Source organism: Tympanuchus pallidicinctus, unplaced genomic scaffold (assembly GCF_026119805.1).
Source record: "Tympanuchus pallidicinctus isolate F22 unplaced genomic scaffold, pur_lepc_1.0 scaffold2, whole genome shotgun sequence".
Taxonomy (NCBI): Eukaryota; Metazoa; Chordata; class Aves; order Galliformes; family Phasianidae; genus Tympanuchus; species Tympanuchus pallidicinctus.
In genome coordinates, this window is record NW_026294721.1 from 23948762 (window position 1) to 23973783 (window position 25022).

Consider the following 25022-nt stretch of genomic DNA (forward strand, 5'->3'; position numbering starts at 1 on the left):
TTAATTACCAATGTGAATCACTGAAATTGGTCTATCAGTAATCGCATGATAAAATTAAAACAACAGAGAGATCACATTTACAGACCGCTCCACTCTGCCCTCAGCCTTTCCATTGCACTGTCTGGCTCTGATGCCTTTGTCTCTCCGACAAGCGCTGCTCAATTTCCTAATTTTGATCTCCTGTTTTCTCTCTGCCCCACTTCGCATGAGAATCGCCCTTCCCACACAGCACTGTGACACTGTGACTCCACTCAAAACAGACAAGGTATCACTGCACTTCACCTTTTATCTTTAATCATTAAGATTGGAAAAGAATACTAAGAACATTAGTCCAACTGCCAACCCACCACCCCATGCCCACTGACCATGTCCCTCAGTGCCACATCTGCATGTTCTCTAAACACCTCCAGTGATAATGACCCCACCACCCCCCTAGGCAGCCCATTCCACATTTCTGGAGAAGAAATTCTTCTCCCATCTCACTACAACCTTGCTTCAGGTCATTCTAGAGAGCTCAAGTCTCTGAGCCTGCTCCAGACTGAACAATCCCAGTTTCCTCAGCTGCTCCCCATAAGACTTCTGCTCCAGACTCTTCACAGCTTCCTTGTCCTTCCCTGGACACATTCCAGGGCCTCAGTGCCTTTCTTGTGCTGAGGGGCCCAAAACTGTCCTCAAGATGTGGCCTCCCCAATGCGGAGTACAGAGGGACAATCACCTCCCTGTTCCTGCTGGCTGCGCTGTTCCTCATACAAGCCAGGACGCCACTGGCTTCGTTGGCCACTTGGGCACACTGCCCACAAGACCTGGCACCTGGTATTGCTAAAGCTTATACAAATGGCTTCAGCCTATCCAAATCCCTCTGTAGGCTTTCCTACTCTCAGGCAGATCCTCCCTTGGTCTCATCTTTTGGTGACATCTGCTAACTTACTGAGCATGCATTCAATCCCCTCACCCAGATCATCTGTGAAAACATGAAACAAGACTGGCCCCAATACTGACCCCTGAGGAACACCATCACGACCTGTTGCCAGCTGGATTTGACTCCATTCACCAGCACCACTCTCTGGGCCTTACGATTTTGGCTACCCAGATTTTTTCTGGGCTGTGAACAAAGCACCCCACCTGTCCAGATAGCTGCTGACGGGGGCTGTGTGTCTGTCTGCAGCACCTGCCTGCAGCCAGCAGTGGGGTCAGCAAGCCCAGGGATGGAACACTGCTCCACGCTTCTTATACAATACCTGCCTGGCACCCCAACACAGAAACAAAAGCCTTTGCTGACCCAGATCACCTTCCCAGTGAATCAGCAGGGCCACAACATCCAGAATGCATTTCCCTGACCACAGTGACACAGCAGTCCCACTAAGATCACAGGATCAACATGAAGATTGTTTGGATTATTAAAACAAGCCTCACCTCAGCGAGGTTTTAGAAGAGCACAGGCGCTGTGCGTCAGGGCTCTTTTTCATCAGATCAATGTACAACACTCTCTAGTAGGAGTATTAAGAGCTTCCCATTGTGTGTGAGATTTATTTCTTCCCATTCTCCTGAGATTTCTTTGTGAATCGATGGAGATTTAATTTAGGTAACAGCACACCTGGCTTGCGGTCTGGCCTTGCTTTGTTCATGTGCTGATCAGTGCCACAGATATCCATTTTCATTATTCTGTAAAAATCTGGCAGTGGGACAAGGACCATTCTTATTCCGCGTTTATGCAGCTTTGCCGTAAGAGCAGCAATGCCAACGAGAGTGGAGTGTAGAGGGCTGAGGCAGAGCAGTACTGCTGCTGTTGACCTGTCCCATGGGCTTATTTCCAATCTGAAGAAAGCTTCAGCAGCAGAAGGCTGGGATTTGTCTTTAGGATGTCCTTCCTCAATTAAATTAACACTCCATGTAGCAAACAATGCTGCAGGAGTCTTTAAATTCACTCCTGTGTTTTTTTGACATTCAAACTGTTCTGTAGGAAGATGCAGTCTCAGTGTCATTTACTCTGACCTGGCTTTAAAAAAACAAAACCAAACCACAGCCCATATTTTAGAGGCACAAGACGACATTTACGCGCTTCACCTCGTATGATTTATGTCCCTAACTGGATTGGGTTCCTGCATAGGAAATGAAGTGGGGCTTCAAGCCTCCACGGGAAACAGAAGCTTCTAATCCAGCTGGGTCAGGGCCAGGGACAGCACCTCCCAGCCCACCACCATTTGTCTCTTTGCACACATCCCATCATCAGCACGCTGCAGTCATCTCACTCTGCATGAGCACCTGCAGCACAACGCGTTTGTGTTTTAACTCCACCAGCCCTGTGCCCAAGGGGGTTCCAACCCTGGGTTGCCAAATGCAGAGCTCTGCTTGTAGCCTGGTTCTGAGCTCAGGGGTGAGCTTCAGAGGCAGCCCCGCCATCCCCAGCTCCGTTGTTCCCTGCCCCTGCCTGGCTGGGCACAAAGCTAATTCCGGCTCCTCTGCACTGAGACATGCATTAGTCATCCGGTCATTTATTTTATTATGCCTTTCATCGTGATGCTGATGGTGCTCCCACGCGAAAAAAAAAAAAGATCTCAGACAGCAACGGAAGGCAGCAGTGCCTGAGGCAGAATGATTTCCTATTTAAACTCAGGTAAAGGTATCTAACATGCAACTCGTAGTTGCAAACAAAAATGTAGTAAGGCAGCCTCCGAACACACACTGTTAATACCTGCTTTACAGCTGCAGGGGTACAACCGCCTCAGCAGATGTCCATCAGCAATCCATTTGCAGGATTAGCCCTTCTCCCACGGGCCAGGAGCCTGCCTGTAATGGGATGGCTGGCAGAGGGATCTGCCTCTCAGTTTTGGAAGGTGGATCACACATAGTTAGGACGCTCAGTCCTAATGGTGAAATACTGGAACACAGCGACCTGAGTCCTGAAGTACTTCATCTGATGATTAATGGGCTTGAGGTGCTTTAAAAATAACCATGGGGCACACCAAGTACAACAGCGGGGTTTATTTCAACAGTAATTTCTGCCCTGGATTGCTAACATAGAAATGCTCAGCAGGTCTGTGATTCAAAGGGAGGAGCTGCCCGCAGCCACGCAGAGGAAATGCAGCAGGCAACAGGGACACAAAGGAGATCGACAGCACAGCAGTGAGACTCACGCTGCTGCATTCAGGTCATGGCCAGATTCTTCTCTACCACACCACCTCAACTTCGTAACAACACTCAGAGGTTACGAATCTCAGAACACTTCTCAAGGAGGGAATAAATAGAGTGCAGACTGTGGGCAGAATTCAGGCACTGGCACAGCTGCCCAGAGAGCTGTGGGTGCTTCATCCCAGGAGGCACTCAAGGCCGGGTTGGATGAAGCCCTGGGCAGCCTGAGCTGGTTGCATGGGGGTGGAACTGGGTGGGCGTTAGCATCCCTTCCAACCCAAACCAGTCTATGGTTCTATGATTTGAAATAAGAGTCTGAGGGAGAAGAGAACAGAACTGTAATGAATGGGGGAGTTCAAGCAGAGGAGAAGCGCTTCCATGGGATCTCATCTGCACAAGGAAGCAGCATGGGTGCTGCACCCAGAAACCCAAGAAACAGGTTGAGAGGCCAGGCAGCTCCATGACACCAGTGCAAGATGAACCAAAAGAAGGGAAGTCCCACAGCAGAAGAGGCTGCAGTGGCTGGGACACGTGGGCAAGGACAAATGCTGCTGGCTGCTGCAAATGGCCCTGTGGCGCATGAGGGGATGCTGCCATCATCCTGCCACTATGCCCCTGCAGTGGCTCCCAGAAAGGAGGGCAGGAAGCAACACATCTGGTTCTCTCAGCTTTTGCCTGAAATCTGACTGCTTTGGGGTAGGAGTAATGCCCATCGATCCTGGTCAGCACGTCCTGACCAATGTCCTGGGGGTGCAACCTTCCCTCTTGAAAGAGGCAACAAGAGCCACCCACTCAGAGAAGGCCCAAGAACCAGCCAACATGGCCTTATCAGCACAAAGACAGCCATGAAGGAACCATCAAAATCACCAGCAAATCTGCATATTCATATTTTGATTCCTAGCTCTCCAAAGCCACAAGAAATAACCGCTCTGGATTCATGTTATAAGTAGCAATGAACACACAGGTCTTGCTGTTCTCAAGGCCCAGAGGTCTCTCCCCGAGGCCTTTCCTCTCCTCTCCACACTCCCATCACTGCTCTGCAGACTGCCCAGCGCTGACAGGCGCAGGGCACAGTGCTTCTCCCAGGAGCAGAGCATTTCAACAACCGCTCCATGCACTGTGCTGAGAACTCGCTGGCTGAACAAGCAGTGAGGAGACCTGGGCCATTCCTTACCGTCCGGTCAGCACTGCTCACAGCATGCGCGTTGCCCTGCAGAAACCAAGCCCCTTCTGTGAGTAGTGAGAGCTGTAGTGAGACAACACTATTCCCCACGGTTACAAACAGTGCACAAGTGGCTGCTCTCTTTCCCACTCCTTGCTTTCACCCAATTTTCAGCAGATGGAATAACGAGGAATAATTGAGAATAAAAGACGACGGCTTTTATCTGCCATGTCTTTAACACGCCAGCAGTCGATGCGGCGCTTCTTGCGCTGCGGGCAGGCAGTGTGTGCCCCGCTCACAGCAGCAATCTGCACAGACTGAGGCACACTGCAGTGCCCCGTGCACGGGCTGGGCTGCAGCCTGCACCCTCACGATGACACACCATGCCAGCCCATGGCCACCTGCAGAGATGATAACCACCACACTCAGTGCCAAGCGTAACATTTTTGCACTGCTCCTGATGAGACAATACCAAAGAGCTGCCAGGAGGGGGGGAGCCGACAGTTGGGTTATCGTGGCCTCCTGCTGCTGCTGCCCGCGGGATGTGCTATACGTTATGACATAGAATATCTGCCCACCACCGCAGCCAGCCTGGGCAGTGACAGTGGCAGATAGCACCCACACCTGCTGGGTGAGCTGCTGCACTGTGCCTGCATGCCTCCAGCAGCAGCAAACCATGGGGCACCGCAGCAGGAGGACAGTGTGATAAGGGAACTGAAGCCAAGCACTGGCAGCATGAGGGAGAGGAGAAGATTTAGCAGTGTGACACTTGAAGCACATACAGCGGAAACACAGTTTGGAACATTCGGCTTAAGAAAGCCAACCTGTGGGCAGCGTGGAGCACAAAATACGAATGAATGAGTGGCAGAGAGCTGGGTCCCATCGGGCTGTCCAGCGCCGATGACTCATCCCGTGCTCTCCTTCAGTTAACGGCAAGGAAACGAGAACGGACGGAGCAGCACCGAACCCTGGGCGCCTCCTGCCAGTCCCACCCGGACACCCCCAGCGCCCAGCAGCGCCCCGAACTCCTACCCCCCTCCTCCCCTGGAACCAGCGGGAGATCTGCGGGGGGTGCCCCCAGCCAGGGCGCCCGTAGCGCGGCGCGGTACCGCCGCTCCCCGAGCAGCTCGGTGCCCCCCCCGCAGCCGTTGCGGGCCCTGCCCCCGCGAGAGGAGGGCGGCGGGGCCGGGGGCGGCGCTGGCGGCCGTCGGAGCTGCCGCGAAACACCGCCCCCGAGAGCGGCGGCAGACGGCGCGGAGCTCCGCGCGGGCTGCGGGCGCCCGTCACCCCCGAGGGTCCCGCGGCCCCGCGGTGCGCCCATGGCCGGCTCGGAGCAGCCGCCGCCGGCGGGCGGCAGCCCCGACGGCGGAGCGGCGCCGGGAGCCTCCGAGGCTCCGGGGGAGCGGCCGCTGAGCCAGGGGCTGAGCGTGCTGGTGGGGCTGGCGCTGTGCGTGACCATGCTGGGGCTGGGCTGCGCCGTGGAGCTGGGGCAGCTGGGGAGGCAGCTGCGGCGCCCCGTGGGGGTGCTGCTGGCGCTGCTGGGGCAGTTCGTAGCCATGCCGCTGGTCGCCTTCCTTCTCGCCCTCATCTTCGCGCTGGACGAGGTGGCGGCCGTGGCGGTGCTGCTGTGCGGCTGCTGCCCCGGGGGGAACCTCTCCAATCTCATGTCGGTGCTCGTCGACGGCGACATGACCCTCAGGTAGGCACCGGGCGACGGGACGGGAACAGCGTGCGGCTCGGCCCCGGGACCCCGATCCTACCACGGGCCGGGGAGGACGGGAGAGGGGGGTGTGTTTAGGCAGCTCCTGTCCCGATACGATTCACTGTACCTTTCGCTCCCCCGCAGCATCATCATGACCGCCTCCTCCACGCTGCTGGCTCTGCTCCTGATGCCGCTGTGCCTGTGGCTGTACAGCCGGCCCTGGATCCACACGGCGCTGGTGCGGCTGCTGCCCCTGGGAGCCGTCAGCCTGACGCTGGGGAGCACGCTGCTGCCCATCGGCCTGGGCGTGCTCATCCGCTACCGGTATCCCCGCGCTGCCGACCTCCTGGTTAAGGTAAGGGCACGGCAGCGGGCACCAGAGTGGCCATCGGTGCAGTGCAGAGGTTCTGAATGCACAAAGTGAGAGCAGAGGGGGTTCTCGTGCTGTTAAACTCACAGCCTTGTGCTCTTTCTCGCTGTCTGTGGCCAGGTCTCGCTGTGGTCCCTCTTAGTGACCCTGGTGATCCTCTTCATTCTGACTGGCACCATGCTGGGGCCCGACCTGCTGGCGCACATCCCTGCCTCTGTCTATGCCATCGCCGTACTGATGCCGCTGACGGGGTACGCCCTGGGTTATGGTTTGGCCACTCTCTTCAGAATGCCCCCGCACTGCCGAAGAACGGTGTCTCTGGAGACTGGCTGCCAGAACGTTCAGCTCTGCACCGCCATCCTCAAGCTCACCTTCCCCCCGCAGCTGGTGGGCGGCATGTACATGTTCCCCCTGCTCTATGCGCTCTTCCAGGCAGCAGAAGCGGGGCTCTTTGTGCTGGCCTACAAGGTGTACGGCAGAGACGGCCCCAAGCAGGAGATGCTGGGCGAGGAGGAGGACACAGACATCTCCTACAGGAAGCTGAAGGAGGAGGAGGTGCCCGATACCTCCTACGGCACGGTGACCACTGAGGAGCTCGGTGCTGCTCCAACAGAGCCGGCACAGACAGCGCTGTAGGCAGATGCTGGGGTGACAGCCGGGGCCATGTGCTGTTGTTGAGGTGACGGCGTGCTTGTCATGAAGCCATGCTTGTGCTGGGTGCACTCACTCGGACTCTGTTGTTGTTCCAGCTGCTCCCGTCGTACAAAGTGACGTATGTTTATTGCCATCACTGGTGTATTTCCTCAAAAGTACATATAAATAAAAAGAATAATAATAATAATAAAAGAGGAGAAAGTATCACTGCCGCACAACTCAGTGACGGCTCCTCTCCGTGCAGTGAGGCTCCCGTCCGTGCGAGCGTGGAAGAAGGAGCGCATTCCGAGGGGCCGAGGGGCTGTCACCTTGCACGTGTCTCCACGCTCCCGTCGTAAAACACCGTGCTGTCCGCGCTCGCCGCAACTCCGCGGCCGAGCCCAAACCAAACCCGCGTTGCGGCCCATTCGTCACGTGGAGGCAGCGCGAGCACCGCTCCCCTCAGCTCACCGAGCCCCGCGGGCGGCCCGAGGCCCCAGGCCGGGCTTCAGGCGGGCGCCGCCGGGGCGTGGGGAGCCGGGCCCCGCCCCGGGGGTATTTAAGGCCGCCCCCGGCCGGCCGTCGAGGCGCCATGGCGGAGGACGCGATGGAGAGCTACCTGTACGCCGCCTACCCGCCCTACTCGTACCGCTACCCACCGCCCAAGGGCAAAGGCGGGTCGGGCGGCTGGCGGCCGCGGGGCGGCTACTTGGCGGGCTACGGGGAGGCGGCGGCGGCCGCGGCCGAGTACTTCGACAACTACCAGCGTGCGCAGCTGAAGGCCATCCTGTCGCAGGTGAACCCCAACCTGACCCCGCGGCTCCGCAAGGCCAACACCAAGGAGGTGGGCGTGCAGGTCAACCCGCGGCAGGACGCCTCGGTGCAGTGCTCCCTCGGGCCCCGCACGCTGCTGAGGCGCCGGCCCGGCCTCGCCCCGTCGCGACCCCGCGAGGCGGCCCCGCAGCCGGAGCAGGAGCAGGGCAGCCCGGTCACCACCGGCACCCGAGCCGTGCGCTTCCCGCGCACCGTCGCCGTGTACTCGCCCGTGGCGTCCCGTCGCCTCACCGCCTTCCCCGAGGAGCCCGAGCCGCCGCCGCGGGAGCCTGAGGTGTCGCGGGAGCCTGAGGCGTCCCGGGAGCCCGAGGCGCCGCCGGCCCCGGCAGCCGTCGAGGAGGAGCGGCGCGAGGCGGAGGCGGTGCGCGCCAGCTGGGAGAAACCGCCCGAGCGCGAGGCCGCTCCGCTGGAGCAGCGCGGGGCCGCGGCGCCGGACGGGGATCGGGAGGGGGCAGAGCCGCGGGAGGAGCCGCCCGCCGCGCCCCAAAAGCAGGAGGCGGCCCCGGGCAAGGCCCGTCTGCGCTTCCAGGTGAGGAGCGGGGCTTGGGGCGGGGGCCGGGCCGCGCCGCGCGTCGCCCTCGGTAACGGCCGTCTCCGTCAGTTCCTGGAGCAGAAGTACGGCTACTACCACTGCAAGGACTGCAACATTCGCTGGGAGAGCGCCTACGTCTGGTGCGTGCAGGGCACCAACAAGGTACGTCCCGTCCCGCCCGGCCCCTCGCCGCCCCCCCGTCCCGCGCACGCTGACCGCCCCGCGCCCCGCAGGTGTATTTCCGTCAGTTCTGCCGCACCTGCCAGAAGTCCTACAACCCGTACCGCGTGGAGGACATCACCTGCCAGGTAACCTCCGTCCCCCGCACCCCCGGGCCGCTCCCCGCTCCCCCGCTGACGCCGCCTCTCCGCAGAGCTGCAAGCAGACGCGCTGCACCTGCCCCGTGAAGCTGCGCCACGTGGACCCCAAGAGGCCGCACCGCCAGGACCTGTGCGGGAGGTGCAAGGGGAAGCGCCTCTCCTGCGACAGCACCTTCAGCTTCAAATACATTATCTGAGGAGGAGGGGGATTTTGTTTGTTTAGGGCTCTTCCAGGGGAACTGCAGGCTCGGCAGGTTGTTTTCCGTTGTTGTTGGTTGGGTTGAGGGTGGCTGGGAAAGCTGCGAGTAAAGATTTGGTGAAGCCTCTGCTGGTCAGGTGGGGCTGTGCCCGGTTTGGGGGGGTGTGCGTTGAGATTTTGGTAATTGTGTAAGGGAAGAGCCCACAAATACTGGTTTGCGAATTAGTGACAGCCTGGGCTGCAGCCAGCTCAAGGCTGTGTGGAATCTCAGACAGGAAAGAACGCTGGTTACTCATCCTGCATGGGAAGCTCAACCACTTGTGCATCAGGCTGACATCCACCGTGGGTGGTGGAGCACATCGCGAAGGGGGCCATGGCGGTATTCAGTCACTGTGCACATTGGTGCTGCAGGGCTCCTGCCCTGCTCTTCCTCTCTGGAAGAGGCTGGGAATGACTGTGTAGAAGTCAGGCTGCTGCCCGTATGGCTGCCCAGGCTTGGCTGAGCTGGTGTTATAAGCTGGGACCACATGCTGCTTGGGGTGGTGTTAATTTGTCTTCAGAAGCAGCTATCACTGGCTGATGGCAAGGGAGTTTTTGATGTTACACACATCAGGTGAACAGAAACTTTGGGTTACTGGGAAAAGTGGCACTTGAAAGGCTCTAGGTGACCTGCATCTGCCCAGCTTCCTCTGAACCTGCAGGTGCTGCACAAAGAGCGGCACATGTGGTGGTGTGTGCTTGGGGTCATCTGCCTCCTATCAGGGAAGGAGCAGATCACTGCCCATCTGGGATAGGGTTTGCAGCTAGAGGTGATGCACCCGGACTATTTCTGCTGCTAGGGTGAGGTCTCCATGGGGATGAGCATGTTTCAGTGGTGTTATGCACGTCAGCACACTACAGCAGTGCCACCTGCACAGACAACTCAGGGAAACCTGTGTCCCACTACATTCTACCTCATAGCTAAGGAGTTGGGTAAACAGTGGAGAAATGTACTTTCCTGAGAATGTGAATAAAGCTGTTACCTTTGAAATTAAGCACTACACGGGACTGAGTCTTGTGGAGAAATCTTCTAAGGTGTCTTTCTCTAGAGAAGAACTGATTTTACTCCATCGGGAGTGACTGAAGGGGAGCAGTCTGTGTCTGTGCTGCTCTCGTAGAGGCATGGTATGGTGAGGAGGCAACTGCTGTGCTTGCCAGTAGAGAATGCCTGCTGGGGGGGCAGTGTTAATGCTACAGCTCCTCTAGAACAGATGTAATTCATCCTGCTGTCAGTTCCTGCATTAAGTGTGTCCCTTGAACTTACTGCAGTAACTCTTTGTAGTTTTGTAACTTAAATCTTTTGCGGTAAGAGTACAATATATTGCCAGCAATTAATTGCTCAGTAACTTCACTTATGCATGCTTCACTAATTACTGTATCAGCATGATGTGTTCTAGGAATAGGCAGAGTGCTACTTTTTTTTTTCTTTTTTTTTCCTACAGCAACACAAGTTCTGTGCCATATCAAGGCAGCTGACAGAAATAGCAGTTCAGCTCTTCCTATGTACACAGCTGTCCTCACAAGCATGGCTTTGAGGGCTACTTGCTGTGGAGTTACCAGCAATAGCCAGAGTAGAAATGCAATACAGGTGGGAACTGTGCTGCCTTGGAAGGCACACAGCTGGTGCTGAGAGCCCAGCTGATCTTCAGGAAAGCTCCTTCAGTTGTGAAAGAGGGACAGGCTGGCCCTACCTGCTGCTGCAAGGTCCTGGGGTGTGGAGGAAGGGAGGAAGGGCAGTGCTGTTAATGGTGTTAAACAAGCTTTCCTTTGTGCTGTGCTGACTCCTAGTGCAGCAGTAGCTGTGAGTGTCACTCCTCCAACAAAAATATATTCACTGCTTTTATTGCTTGATGTACAGTTCTGCATTCTTTCCCACTTTACTCTCTGTCATGTCTTTGACAGCACATGCTGTGTTGTGGGCCCTAGTTCCTCAATTCAGCAGAAAGAAGGGAAGCTGATGGTGACCTGTGTGATTATGCAGAGCAGAAAGGAGCAGACTTGTCAGCTCTTCAAAGATATCTGGAGTGTGCGCTGCACAGCTTTTCCATGAAAAGGTGCTTTTTGCAGATGTTAGCTCTGGTAATATTGCACTCAGTGCATCTTAAAGATGTCAGATGTGCCAGGTTTCAGACAGCCTTCAGTACAGCTGTGTTTAGCATGCTGCTGGCACCGGGTGAGAATGAGTCATTTGGGAAGTGGCAATCAGCAAAAAGAGCAGAGCTTGGCATGGCCTCTTGGAGAAGGGGCTGTGAGCAGCCAGGAGTGAAGGATGGGGCTTTGTAAGACAGAACAGGTGGCACAGCGGAGGTCTGGAGGTGGTTCTTAACCCACAGTGAAAGAGGAAGCGTGCACTAAGAAGAAATACCCAGTCATTGAAGTACTATGATTTATGCTCCATAGGGCAGGTATGCAGAAATGTAGTTTTGAGGATCTTACAAATTCTGTTCATGTTCTCAGAAGATGCCTGGGAAAATGTGTGGACCAGATACGAGGAAAAAAAAACCAAACAGGAATTCCCATTCTTCTGTAGTCAGCATTTAGCTTAAGTACTTAAATGCTCCTAAAAATATATGAACTTCTGGCTTGTATAAGTACACGAGATGACAGATACAATGTCTTTTTATTTTTACAAAAAAAAAAAAAAAAAAACTGGTAAAAGATGATGTAAATAAAAGTGTAATGCGCCACTAAATGTAACCACTTATCCCCCTGTAAATACTTATTAAATAATTAAGAACACCAGCTACAGTACCACAAAACCATCAAAATAATTCCATTTTATCAGGGTCAGGAAAAAAATACAGTGATTATGGATGTGCCTTGACCGGTTACAGAGCTTGTTAGGATATTGTAACCACTGTCAGCAGCCCAACAGTGTGCACAGTGCCTTCAGTTAATGCGCTTCAGTACAATTAATTACATTTCTAGTGGGGCTGAATTCCCCCAGAAAGGCAGAGCTAAGAATTTCAGTTCTACATTCTAAACTCTGGAATTAGAGCCCATTAAAAAAAATCACAGTGGGTAAGAGATGTATATAAAAATACTGGGTGTTCCTTTCAAATCACAGGAATCGTGGGACTACATTCTTTTTTTTTTTTCTTCTTCTTTTTCATTTTTTTTATTTTTATTTTTTTACAAAACGCTGTTGGTTTCAACAGAATCCAGTTTGTTTTATGCTACAGACTTTGACACTGAACTAGAAGAATATTGCCTGTTTGCGTGGTTTGGGAGGCAATCCTTTTGTCTGTATAGTCCCAATTCCTTAGGCTTAACTTGAGCCATGTATGTGCATTCAGACTTTCTGTTTGAAGCCTGCAGGCTACTCAGACTGCAAGTCATGTAGGTGACTACCCATAGTGAGAACTCCCCTTCCCCTCAGCTTTATACACTAATGTCTTAACAGTGCATTGCACAAATTTACAAGAAAAATACTGGTTTTGCACTATACAGTTTCTAGAATATTTACAGAATAAAATAAGTTAACTTCTAATGAGAATTGCTGATGGGCAGCATATATCTTTAATATACATTTTAAAGTCTCTGCAGGCAGCTACTTTTTGGTTAGTTGTTATCAATATTTGTAACATAAGCACTGATCAGAGAACTGAGCAGCATTCCAATAAAGTTAACAGATATATTATTTCTTTTAGAAACACTGGGAAATCCCAGTTTAAAATATTATTAAATGTCCTAACATTTACACGCTATGAGGATTAGATCTAATAAAATAAAATTTCTTCAAAAATAATCTTGCAGCTCTCACAAGCATGCTCTGAGACCTCATTTAACAATCATCCATACCTCCAAATAACTGTCACGTAGCCATACATACCAACTCACACACATCGTTTCCTCGTTACGGACAACAAAATAAAACACTGAGAAGTCAATGGTTTTTGCAGTCAGAAGCCCTCCTGCTCATATTCGACCGCACACTCTCCACGATGCTGCAAAGTGTCTCATTAGGTATCAGTTGATGATTATATCTACTGCTGCTGGAAAGCCAGGGAGCATTGCAGGTCTTCAGCCAAAATAAACCAGCCTTGATTTTAGCCTCATCCCACCTGCAGTATTGATTCAACATTTAGAGGCTGTTACTGCAAACACCATCTATAGTTCTGTTACAACAGAAAATAATGCATATGTATGCATTACATTTAAGCCCTTTTCCTTTCATGTAGGTTTTATACATACATTTAATTAAAAAAATACTACTGCCACACAGCTACTGTGTAGAAAGAGCAGTTAAGTAAGATGTTAACTTCCATTTTCAGATTCTTTACTTCTGAAGAACTAAATTCCAGCTGTGATGAAAGTGGGTCATTTGTCAGGATTGCTGCAGTTTCTTTTCTGTGTTCTTTGCTTTTGTTTTAAATGAAAGGTGCTCAGTAATAGTCAGAAGCATCTTCAGTATCAGTTCTCTTCTAAATGACAGCTGTTCAGAATCCAGTGCTCACAAGACTGACTCCTGGTTTGATTTTCCCTAGAAGGTGATAGGATTGCACCATGCGTAGAGACTCCCGAATTTCTAGATTAAGTTCCATCAGCTTTGAGCTGGCCTCAGACATATCCTGGTTGGAGCCCACTACTGCAAAGCTCCCAGTCTGACCAAGTGTCTGATGACGGAAATATATATGCAGCAGTGTTTGGATGGGGTCATCTTCTGAACTGCCAAAGATGTCGTGGGGCCAAATGGATCTGTGGACACAATTTGTATTTAAACATTAAAAAAAAAAAAAAGTAATTAAGTATTCTTAAAATGGGGATCTGAACAGAAGATGTGGAGATGCAAGAGGAATGTTTTTTCTGTAGTCCTTATAGTGAACAGTGTGATTTTTCACAAAGCCAAATTCTGAAGAACAAGTATTCCTACAATTGCCTTTTTTTAAATCAAAAAATGCCAATGAACATGCAATAATTAATCACCCATGCTTGTCTTTTGCAGTGAGAGTATCTAGCAATACCTGAAAAAATTGGAATAGTGCCTGTCCCTGTCTTTAAAACAGCCCATTAGCAAATTCTGGCCTGAAAGCATAATCCTTATGCACACACCTGAAAGCCTTGACCTGTGCTACAGCTGACACAAACTCCTTGCTTCTCAGGGCTTCAATGAGGGAGTGAATCGCTGTTTCTGTGCTAGCTTGGGAAGCTTCTGCAATTTCAATTTCTTCGATACCACTGTCAGATGCAGCCTCAGCCTCTTTCAGACAGCTCTCCAAAAGAGCAAGTTCCTCAGACATGTTTATGACCTAAAAGAAATACAACAGTAAGCTTTTCTCGTTTAAATATATCTTTAGCTAAATTAAGCTTCAGCTGGTCACACACATTTTTCCTCCTTGGTACAATCCTAAGTAAGATACAGAAAAAGTAATCCAACTATTTGCTTCAGTTCCTTATACATACAGCCAGCTTAATGGCCCAAGTATATCAGGTGTTTCAGCTTTCCCTGATGAAATTTCCATCTTTGTCAGTTCTTTAAAATTTGTTCCAAAAAGTACCTTTTTCTTCTCACATCACTTAAGAACAATTAAGTTGATATGAAGCATTAAACGCTTTGGAAAGTACAACAGGAGTTGTGTTGTTACAATGACAACCTCAACACAAAGAAAAAATCTCTAAGAACTCACAGCCCAGCAGAATAACTAATTCAGATAATGTATATAATAATCTTTTGCTTTAGCTCCAGCATATAAGTGAAAGACAAAAGCATGCTCAAAACAGGATTCTGCAGCTGACTTCAGAACTCAGGCTGGTGTGAGGCTGACCTTCCGTGACGTTCTTCATACAAAACAAACTCACTCATTTGCAGCCCCAACAAAAATCTGGGGATCTAAGTAACACGCATCATTTTTTTCCTAAACCAAAGGCTTCCACTCCTCTTCTTTGTTTTCCTCTCCACTACATCAAGCAATACTTTTTTCTTTTAAAATGCTTCCTCTGTTGCATTACAGTCCCGTGGGAAAACGTTGAGAAGATTATTAACATTATTAACAGTGTAACTCATTCAGATAAACTCGATTAAGATCCACGTGTGCCACGTGTGCACAGCTGAATGACGCATTTTGCTTCTAAAGTTAGTACACCTCAGCCACAAGACACCCAGCATGCATGACTAACTACACACAGGTTGGGACTAGGGTTGCAGTGAAACTGAATGGCAGGTGGCATGATGCAGTTCAGTGATTGACTGGTAGTGAGTCACTGTGTTCCTAACAGGAAGCACTGGGGTGATGGAAAGGGGCTTCATCACAGAACTCTGCTGGTTGAATTTGTTGTAGCTTGATTAGCAAACGCCAAGAGTGCTACTGAAATATTTCAAGTCCTCATCGCTGGACTCCCTGCCCTCCTGTGTAAGAGCTTTCAAGTTGTACAAAAATCAATGCTGATTATTGCACATCTCAGAAAATTCCTGCAAGTTCTACTTAGATCTTTCAGTAATTAGCTATAGAGTAGCAGGGTACCCTCCTGCAGTTTTTAAAAAGATGTCCTGCTGAAAAACACGTTACCAAAATGTGTTCAAAGTGATTTGGCTTTAAAATGTCAACAGCAAGTAGCTAAATGGCATGATTTTCATTACCTCTGCTTCTTTTTTGATTGTGTTTACTTGGCTGATAAGTTTGCAGTAGGCTTGGAACAGAAGCAACAACTGGAAATGTAATTTGTACAGCCTCCGACATAACTCCAGTTCCTACAAATGTAAACAACGTCATTAGATTCACAAAGTGCTGAACATCTACTATCCAATACAAGAAACATGACAGCTTCAATACAGAATGTGCAAAAAGTAAAAGTAGTTATTTGGTTACTGTTATGAAAATGCCAAAAAGATTTGCAAGCTAGTGCAGCAAGAAGCTAATGAAAAGCAAATGAAAGCTTCATTCAGTTCTATATTTATAGGTAGACTCTCACACAGGTTAAGAGTTCAAATTTTAATAAGAAGTTACATTTCCAAATGGTAGGAAACAAAGGGATTCAAAATACATTTTAAAATGTCACATTCCCAGACAGAATATCATAGATTGTTTACTTGATATTAATACTGCTTTGAGTTCAAGAACTAATACAAAAAAAAAATACTGTTGTGATTGCTAAGTACACCATCTTTCATAACCACTAATATGAATATGTAAACATAGTATATAACCTGGTCTTTAGCTCATAACTGCCTGATTGAATAAGAGGAAAATAATTCCATTCTTGAATGTAAGAATAATGTTTCCTTTGTGAAAGGTAGCTCTGTTTCCATTTTAGAAAATACCACGTGACATAATCTTAAAGAAATTTAAACAGCAGCATTAACTTGTGCACTGTCTTGTTTCAATTTTTATGCTTCTGGAACTGTTTGAGGTGCAGACAGTGCTAATACTGCTTTACATAAAGACATAAGAGCTAATTCTAATGGAATAATCTTCTATAAGGTTCTACTTACTACAGGATTCTGTTATCTACAGAGAACCAACAGTTCACTGGGTTAGATGATGCAGAAATGAAGCACACAGCATTTTTGTAATAGTCTATGACAGGACACCACTATGTCACAAATGGATGAGACAAATGGAGACCAGCTCGTTGACTGGCATGGTTAAATATTCGATAAATCAAGAACCATCACTTACTGCTAGAATTTCCATTTGCTAAGCAAGAAGATGAGCAGGTCACAAAAATACAAAGAAAGAAAAAAGATCAAGAATTAGTGCAGGAAATCATCTGAATTAGGGTAAAAGATGTCCCAGGTAAAATGGAGAATGAAACACAAGTAACATGCTCCAAATATACTCTGAATGGAAAAAAAAAATTCACAGACTGAAGTTGAATTGCTACGCACTTGCTGTTGTAATTATCAATATAATCAGTGACTTTATTGGACAAACATGAGTACATGAGTAACATATTTCACCTTACAACCCTGCCTGGTCTTTACATATTGTATGATCTTTAAGGTATGCAAAATTAGAAATTCACAAGCAGGTCTGAACATCTGTGTAACCTGTACAATGCTTCTTACTTTTCTGCTGAAGCACAGGTAATTCTTTTTAAAATTTGAGGTGCATGTGGATTCTGAACTTTTTAAGAATTTGTGCTAGGAAATTCTTTCTGCTAAACTCAGTCCTCAGGTTCTCAACACCTCACTGTGACAGTTTTGTGATTCAGTTGCTTTTTTTTTTTTTTTTTCCCTCCCAACAATGTTTGAAAGAGAGAAAAAAAAAAAACAACAAATACATTCCTTAGACAAAGTAAGAAACTTCTGTGCTTTGTAAAGCACTGTGCTGATGACAATTAAGCCATGTTCAGAGGACACATGGATGAAGATGGAGCCAGCATCTGATTCTAAGAGGCAGGAGCAGTGAAGAGTTATAAGCACACAGCTAATTACCAGGTGTGTAATAAGTTATGCACCGCATGCTTAATGGACTGTAAACATTGTGAGGTTTTGTAGTGCACTTGGTGCTGTTACACACATAGCACAGTTATATAAGCAAAAGCTTCCAATGCACCAAACATCTTGAACTGCCCACTTTGAGAAGAATTATTCCAATGGAACACAGATTCAGATTTTGAGAAATGGCAGAGTCAGCTTATTTAAGAATCAGTCATTAAGTCCCTGTGTTCTTGTCTGCTTGGCAAGACCATCTTGATTTTCTCACTATTCCATAGCTGTATTGATCACAGTGCTTAAAATTGATAAGAAGTGGAAGCAGCCCTGCAGCCTTGTGTCTCTGCACAGGACAGTACTCAGGTCTTTTTAGCATTAACCAGTTGACTGGATAGAGTTAGCAGTTTACACTCCACTCACTTTTAGAAAAATGATCTTCTGTATCTCCATTCCATCAAGCCACTATAAGCTTCAGTGAGTAAATATGTAACTTATGTAAACTGTGTATGTTTATGAAGCAAAATAACAAGATTCATCATCCTCAATGGATACTACACCTTAAAATGATTTTAGCTGAGCCTGCAGTGCAAGGAATACATACACACATACACACAAAAAGCTTCCAGCCTGCTTTGTAAGCCAGAACTGAAACAACAACCAGAGCAGGTCTCCTCAAACAATCATTAAGAACTGGCTGCACGGCTCCTGTTCTGAGATTGTCTTCAAACACAGCTGAACTGGAAAAGAACAAATAAAACTGCCTTGCTCTGACTGATGCATTCTCTCCGTACAAGTTAAATGGAAGTCTGTGTGCTGCTTTCCCAACATTTCTTAGTTTGTCTAGCTGTATAATGGCAATAGTAATATTTACCTTCATGGTAGTGTCCAAACAGTTTCTTAGTGTACATAAAGCAACATTCCAAAAATGGACTGAAATATACAGACACTGTTTTTTAAATCGATACACAGAGCATTCAGTGTGCTGTAGTACTGTGTTGTTACATAGTGCCAGTCACTACACGAAGAAGTGAACCACGTGTGAAATATACCAGATGTTGTGCTTGTAGGCAAAGCAAAAAGCCTCTCAAGTGGTAGCGAGTGTGTGAATAATTATATTTTGCTTTAACCACGTTAAATGTCTTTAAAATACTCGACCTCAGTGTGGTAATACAAACACATTTCTGTACTCTAAAAAATTCATATACATTTTGTGACTGGATTTAAACAAATTTTATATAAAGTATATATGAGACTAAATGTAAACTAAGGAAGAAGCAGTTCACGCACACAGTGGAAATTTCTGTTGCTAAACACCACATTTTCAGCAGCAGAAAGATTACCAAGTATATCAAGGAAATAAGAGTTCCAACTGAACTGCAGTCCTAGTCCACTTTGGAAAAAGCTCTCACTCGCTTTAGCAATTAGTAATATTAAACAAAAACACTGTCATGCAAGTACATACAGAATATCAAACTGATCTTAATAGGTTACTTCACCTGTTGTTATTAGATGATAGTTTGACAAAAGAGTTTCATTACATTTTTGCCATTGTATTATATTGTTCCATCCCACCCAAATGGTGGCTCTGAAAAGGTCATACATATTTATATAACATTAATTATATTAAATTCAGTTGAGATTTTTGGCCAGACAGTTTATCTGAGCATACAAGCAGAATGCTGATCTTTCTTCTTCTAGAAAAGAAGAAAGCTGCACAGAAGTGGACTTACTGGTACAAAGATGGTATCTAGTCTGCTTATCTACTCAGTGTTATTAAGCCTAGAACCCAGGACTGGTTGCCAGCTTTTATTAAAAAAAAGCCCATTTTATTAGACCACTGCTTCATAAGAAACTGCGTTTCCAGAAGATTGCATGATAACTGAAATGAAAAGCTTTTCATATGTTTTTAATCTCTCTTGCAAATATTGGAATTTTTGTCCAACAGATCTGCTTTTAAATCTCATATCCAGAGACTTACAAATGAGATGTACCTACCTGGGCATCTGTGTTAGTGCCATGAATGCCATCATCAGTACCAAATGTTCTTTTGCAGTCAGCTAGCCACTGAAAAATAAATACAAACAAGATTAAACATCATTTGAAGTACAGCAAACTGAAAACTGTAGTAAAACTGCTTAAGACATCTCAGTACATCTTTTACATTCTTAGACTATGTAAGAAATCGTGATATGAAATCAGTTTTTATTAGTGTTGTTTTCACTACTGATTTCTGCCATGAAGTATAGCTTTGCAGTTTTTATTGCATCCTTTTTGTTGCAGATTTAATGTAGCTTCATTCTCCTAGATGGAGATAGCACACTTCAGTCCAAATACTAACATGACTGAACTTGGGTATTGTTACAGGGAGACATAAGGGGAGGGGGAAGAAAAATGACATTCATTAAATGAGTTCATATTTTCTCTTCACTTTCTGCACACCAACATGATTTCTCAGCACTTCAAACCTACCAATCATGCAAATTATAGAAGAAGGGCAAGTCTGTTTTACTTCAGCAACAGCAGTTGCTCCTGTGTAACAAGATGTATGTGCAGATTTACTGGGAGAAACAAAAAAATCCAAAATCTTCAGTAGGAATTCAGTATCACCTCTGGTTCATACAAGCCAGAGAGATGAAGCATGCTCACATTACACCATGCAAACACAGATTCCACCCTCTTCCATAATACAGCACTGTATTTAACTCCAGTTTCTGTAGTGCATAACAAATTTATTATTTTCAGTGGGTAATCTCTTTCTTTAACCCTTAAAAAAGCGAGGAAATTTTAAAGTATTAATATCAAGCATTTGTGGAATCAAATACACTCTTTTTGGATAATGTGACCTGGTGATCTCATCTATGGAATGCTCAGCATATTCCTCGGTACAGTGAAATCAGCAGCAAGCATGAGGTAATTTGGGTATTACTGAAATAGCAACACGTCATGTTGAGATGCAGAGTGCAGATTATCTCCAGAAATGAAGAACAGGTTCTGTACATCCATGGAGGAATAAATACAGCATACCGACCGCTTTATATCATAAGTCTCACAGGAAGTCTCTGTAACCTTTTCCTAACCTTTGTCTGATGCAAGAAGAAGAAAAATGTGATTTCCCATCTGCTCAATTTAATAAAGGTTACTTAGTGAATTAACCAGGCCTGTGTGCTTATCAAGAGGAGAAATGGAATTCTCTAAACACTGTGGTGTCAGCTTCAATTAGTGACATGGATACCGACATACACAGCAAATCTAATTTTTCTTCTTATCTGACAGCATTCATCGGTAATAATGGAATAGGTTTGCACTGACATGAACACCAACAAAAACTGGAAGCCAGCAGTTGTTTTCACATGCTTTCCTTTAAGAATTTCTTTAAATCTTAAACCAGTTTGAATAAAGGGCATGCCTAGAACTTTATGGAATACATTTAACATCATATTTTACATTACACGTGCCTGATTTCAGTATCTCAGTCCCTAATATATAAGGGAAGTCACAAACAGCATCCTTGCAAGAGAACAGAATAGTAACTCCAAAAGATTGACAAACTTAATTAATTACAATTTTTACAAAGAATATATGTTCAAGTCTGCAGAAAGGCCTAAACTTTCTCTTTGAGAACAGCAAAAGGTTCTGTAATAAAATACTCATATGTTTATCTTACAACAATTTGCTCTTCCTTAGGTATCTCCTACAAAGATGTGGGTGAAAAATGTAAGACAGGGAAGTTTGTGATTGCCCTTGGTCACAGTATAGGTTGGTTTGCCAGATGACCCTAAAACAGACATCCCCCAAAAATCCTACAGTACAGATACCTTTCTTCTGTCTCATTTCAGTGCAGAGTTTCAAGCAACTGCAACCCTGTTTTGAATTGGATTCACATGAATGGAAATGCTAATGCTGTACATAGCATTGATAGCAAGAAACAGCATCTGTTTATTTGGGTAAATTCTAAGTAACAATTTTTCATTGAGGATAATGTACAGATTTTTCCAGTGGTTAATTCTAGAGGATACTAGAAGTGAATTGTATTTGCTGAAGTATTCGTTAATTTGTATTTACTTGATTAGACAATATCCTAATTAACTCAGTTTGATCATTTTCTGCATGTTTCTAAGAAAAAAGTGAGAATCTGCAACATGCTCATTATGTATTTTACTTTCAGACTTCAGAGGATACATGTAAGTATTGCTTGCAATAACAGAAAAAAAGATTTGACTTCAAGAAGTTTATTTCTGCCATTCGCTATATTCTGTTCAGTAGCATAGAGGAAACAAATGAAATTTATTCTAAATTAGATTCTTAAGTCTGCTTATAGTGTGCAATACAAAAATGGAGAACTGAGACCAGAAGAAATAAATCTTCCTTGGTACCTCTTAATTCTCTTTATGAATTATTAAAGAAAAATAAAAGCTGTCAAGATGCTCTCAGTTATTTCACAGTTCCATTGATCCAGGGAAACCTTTTTCCTGCTCCAGTCATTCACAAACGCTATGGCAGAAGACAGGCTGACCACAGAAATGTTACTAGACACCCTTCTGACAGCTTCACTACAGGAAAAAAAACCAACACCCTTTTACTACGATGTAACAAAAAGAGACCACCAAACAAATATCCAAAGTAAAATAATAAGGCAAACAAGGTTATAATATCCAGCACGGATTCATATCTGTATGACAAGTCACAGAGGAAAACTAGTTGAAAAGAAGTTAAGCAAGTTCTTGCCATTTGAAAGGGATACAATTTTATAAACCAAACAACACTGTATCTTACTGCTATGACAAACTGGACTAAATGAGGAGTACGTACAAAGTGAATCCCCTATTCTTGGATGGTTACTACTCAAAGCATATCCACACACCCCAGCACTCTCTCTACTCTGCCTCAATTTCTTGTCTGACCCTGGGGAGAATCAGTTATTCTCTCTGTGCCCCAGTTTTGCTCTCTAAAATGAAGAATAAAATACACAGTTTTCTTACAGTACTGATGATAGCATTATGCACTGGAGATTGTCAGACATTAAGTATCATTACCAACAATAAGGTAATGCTGGTCATTAGATGAGTGCTTTGTTTCTGATTAAGACTAAATGACAAGATGTATTTTATTATATTAGACCTCATGAATTAATTTCCAAACAAATTGTTAATAGCTACACAGCAGGACAAAAAATTCAGCATCTCTTCTGCAGAAATACTGGTTTTCATCCTAAAAATAGTTTACCTACAGTGCAGTGTGTTTCAGCCTTGATTTTGAGGAAACCTCATTTCCACTGAAAAGTGGGTGGCTATTCTAGTAAACAAATCAGCTGTCAGCAAATTGTGCAATGCAGGGGCCATCATTTCTTAATAAACTCAGTGCAACAGAGAAAGAGGAAAACTTGTCCTCTGCCAAGATACCATAGATTGAATTCCGGCTCTGTTTCACATCGCTCAAATTTGTCTGTGTGGCCACAGCCACTGCCTGACAGGCTGCTAGCATCAGTAATACGTTCCTTCAAATGTATGTTTAACTCTCTTAAGGATCCTTTCTCTGTACAGAGAAAGCCTCGTATATTTGATTTGACATACAAAACACACTCACCTGTTCTGCAGCCTCTCTTTTGACATTATAAGTATCCAAATGTTCTTGGAGTTCTAAAACACTGAATTTCAATGTTTCCAGCAGGCCACAAGACATTAGCTGAAAGATAAAAAGAGTCAGGTAGTATCCAACCATAATCTACATAGTCCAGTATATTAGTGATTACGTAACACGAAATTTCAAGGCCATATTTGAAAAAACAATCAAATTAAAAACAGCTATGTGCACATGAATCATGACACCTCTGAATTAATAAATTAACACAGAACTGGATCAGCTCAGACAGCAAGCTTTCAATTCCAAAATAAGGGCAGCACCTACTCAACAGATGAATGAGAGACTCCAAAGGGACTTCTAGATCTCTCAAAAATAAGAGTAATATTTCATGTACACACAGCTAGTATAAGTAAAATACCCTGCAACTGGATAAAAGGTACTTCTGGACTAGGCTTGTAGCAACCTAGGAATGTCCAGTGAGGGTTACTTCCTCTTCTCAATATACAAGCTATGCAACCAACAAAGGCTTTGGTCTGGTTCCATGCAGGAATTGTCAAAGCAGGAAGTGTTGGATATTTAAAGAACTTTCTACCATTTTCCCCTTTTCAAAAGGGTTTCAAGATCTTCTTCCATCAGAGGCTGCTACTTCAGCTTTGATCCAGACCATTTTTCCTTGGAGATGTATCTGCACTCAGGTTTTTTTTCCAGATGAAACCTCCTCTTACCAATTTCTGCGATAACCATGCCTCTGACATGATTCTTTGCCCTTCACACCAGCCACCCCCTGCAAACATTAAGAGCGCTGCACTTATCTCTAATCTCTGTTACCCGGCACCTCTTCGTCATCTTGCAAGTGCATGTGCAAAGCTGTGATCTCAAAACTGTGTGGCATAGGGAATGACAGTGACTGAGTATCCCAGTTACTCAGGCACGTGTGGGAATGATTTGAAATCAAATTCGAATCAAATGTCCATCTTGCATGCACGCGTACACACCAGAGAGCCAAAGATTTGTGTGCTAATGTTACTTCAGAGCAGCCATTCTTTCCTAGTGAAAACTAATCTGATTTACAACTAGGTCCACTTCCATTAAATTATTTGGGATGAGAAAATTTATCTGTACAATAATATTTACCAGTATATCAACACCGTATGTACACGTGCACGAATACAGATGCACTGATACATTCGCATATACTGCTATATATGTATCTATTCTTTTACACATGGCATTATATATATAAATGCATAGATACATAAATCTATGTACATTTACACACTCCTATTGTTCTAACTGGTATAGCTCTTATTGTGGCCTCTTATCCAAAATAAATGTCGTTTTTTGAGTAGTTTATACTGCTTTTCAAGTGATGTAAGTTAAACAAAAACCATTATACATGGTTCCCTTGAAACTGTCCATATCATGCTTTTTTAGTTCCCATATTCCAAAGCAGGAGCGAAAGAGCAGAGATGCCCCTCAGCAACAAGGAAAAAAGCAGGTCAGGAAGAGGGCCTCATACTGGGTCATGCCAAAGTCCAATCCATCTCAGTTTCCCATCTGATATCACTTAAGGAAAGGCAAAACAGGACAAATACACGGAGATCTATTTGCTTTTTTGTTCCTGAATGCACTCTTACACTGTGTTGCTTCGCATATGAAAAATCTATTCAGGGGTATTTCTTTCATGAACGTTTAGTTGCTTTCCGAAAACATGAACACTAATTGTGAAAAGTATGGAGTTAACAGCTTGATGATATATCATACAAAGGATCACCTCTCTTTGGTCCCGTATATTTTTTAAGTCACTATTAGCTTAATTCAAATCTCTTTAATGCCAAATCAGACAAAAATGCAATAACTCCTCTTTCTTTATCGTGATACTGAAAATTTCTGTACAGCTAACAGCTATCTCCCAAATATTTGAAAAATCTTAGTTTGCATTCTCATGTCTTATATGAAAGCCATTCCACACATCTCATACTCCCTGTTGCTTCTTTTGGAACTATTTCGAGTTCAATTGTATATACTTTGAGAGCAGTGGACCAGAACTACCCACAGTTCACAATGTAGGTCTATTGAGTATATGTATGTTAGCTTAATGATGCATTCAGATTTTGCTCTCTCTTTTCATAATTACTCTAGCAGTTC

At 45.8% G+C, this 25022-nt stretch overlaps 3 protein-coding genes across 10 annotated transcripts in view; 2 read left to right on the top strand and 1 right to left on the bottom strand.

Moving 5' to 3' along the window:
• Positions 1 to 5610: 5610 nt before the first annotated feature.
• SLC10A4 (solute carrier family 10 member 4) lies at positions 5611 to 7254 on the top strand. Its single transcript, XM_052681953.1, has 3 exons — positions 5611 to 5990; positions 6138 to 6348; positions 6484 to 7254. Exons 1-3 carry the CDS (start codon positions 5611 to 5613, stop codon positions 6997 to 6999), a joined length of 1107 nt encoding a protein of 368 aa, XP_052537913.1. The 3' UTR covers positions 7000 to 7254.
• Positions 7255 to 7588: 334 nt separating this feature from the next.
• ZAR1 (zygote arrest 1) lies at positions 7589 to 9928 on the top strand. Its single transcript, XM_052681955.1, has 4 exons — positions 7589 to 8359; positions 8432 to 8524; positions 8596 to 8670; positions 8736 to 9928. Exons 1-4 carry the CDS (start codon positions 7589 to 7591, stop codon positions 8877 to 8879), a joined length of 1083 nt encoding a protein of 360 aa, XP_052537915.1. The 3' UTR covers positions 8880 to 9928.
• A 1593-nt stretch (positions 9929 to 11521) lies between these two features.
• The window catches only part of FRYL (FRY like transcription coactivator), a 156500-nt gene continuing 142999 nt past the window's right edge, over positions 11522 to 25022 (bottom strand). For 6 of the 8 annotated variants that reach the window (XM_052681908.1, XM_052681909.1, XM_052681907.1 and 3 more), the window contains 6 exons: positions 22878 to 22976; positions 19290 to 19358; positions 16537 to 16554; positions 15498 to 15608; positions 13973 to 14169; positions 11522 to 13618 (listed from right to left, as the gene is read on the bottom strand). In XM_052681908.1, the coding sequence (XP_052537868.1) occupies positions 13360 to 13618; positions 13973 to 14169; positions 15498 to 15608; positions 16537 to 16554; positions 19290 to 19358; positions 22878 to 22976 (753 nt within the window). In that variant the 3' untranslated portion in view covers positions 11522 to 13359. The remainder of the gene's footprint in view (positions 13619 to 13972; positions 14170 to 15497; positions 15609 to 16536; positions 16555 to 19289; positions 19359 to 22877; positions 22977 to 25022) is intronic. The other 2 variants (XM_052681904.1, XM_052681902.1) reach the window with 1 other exon arrangement.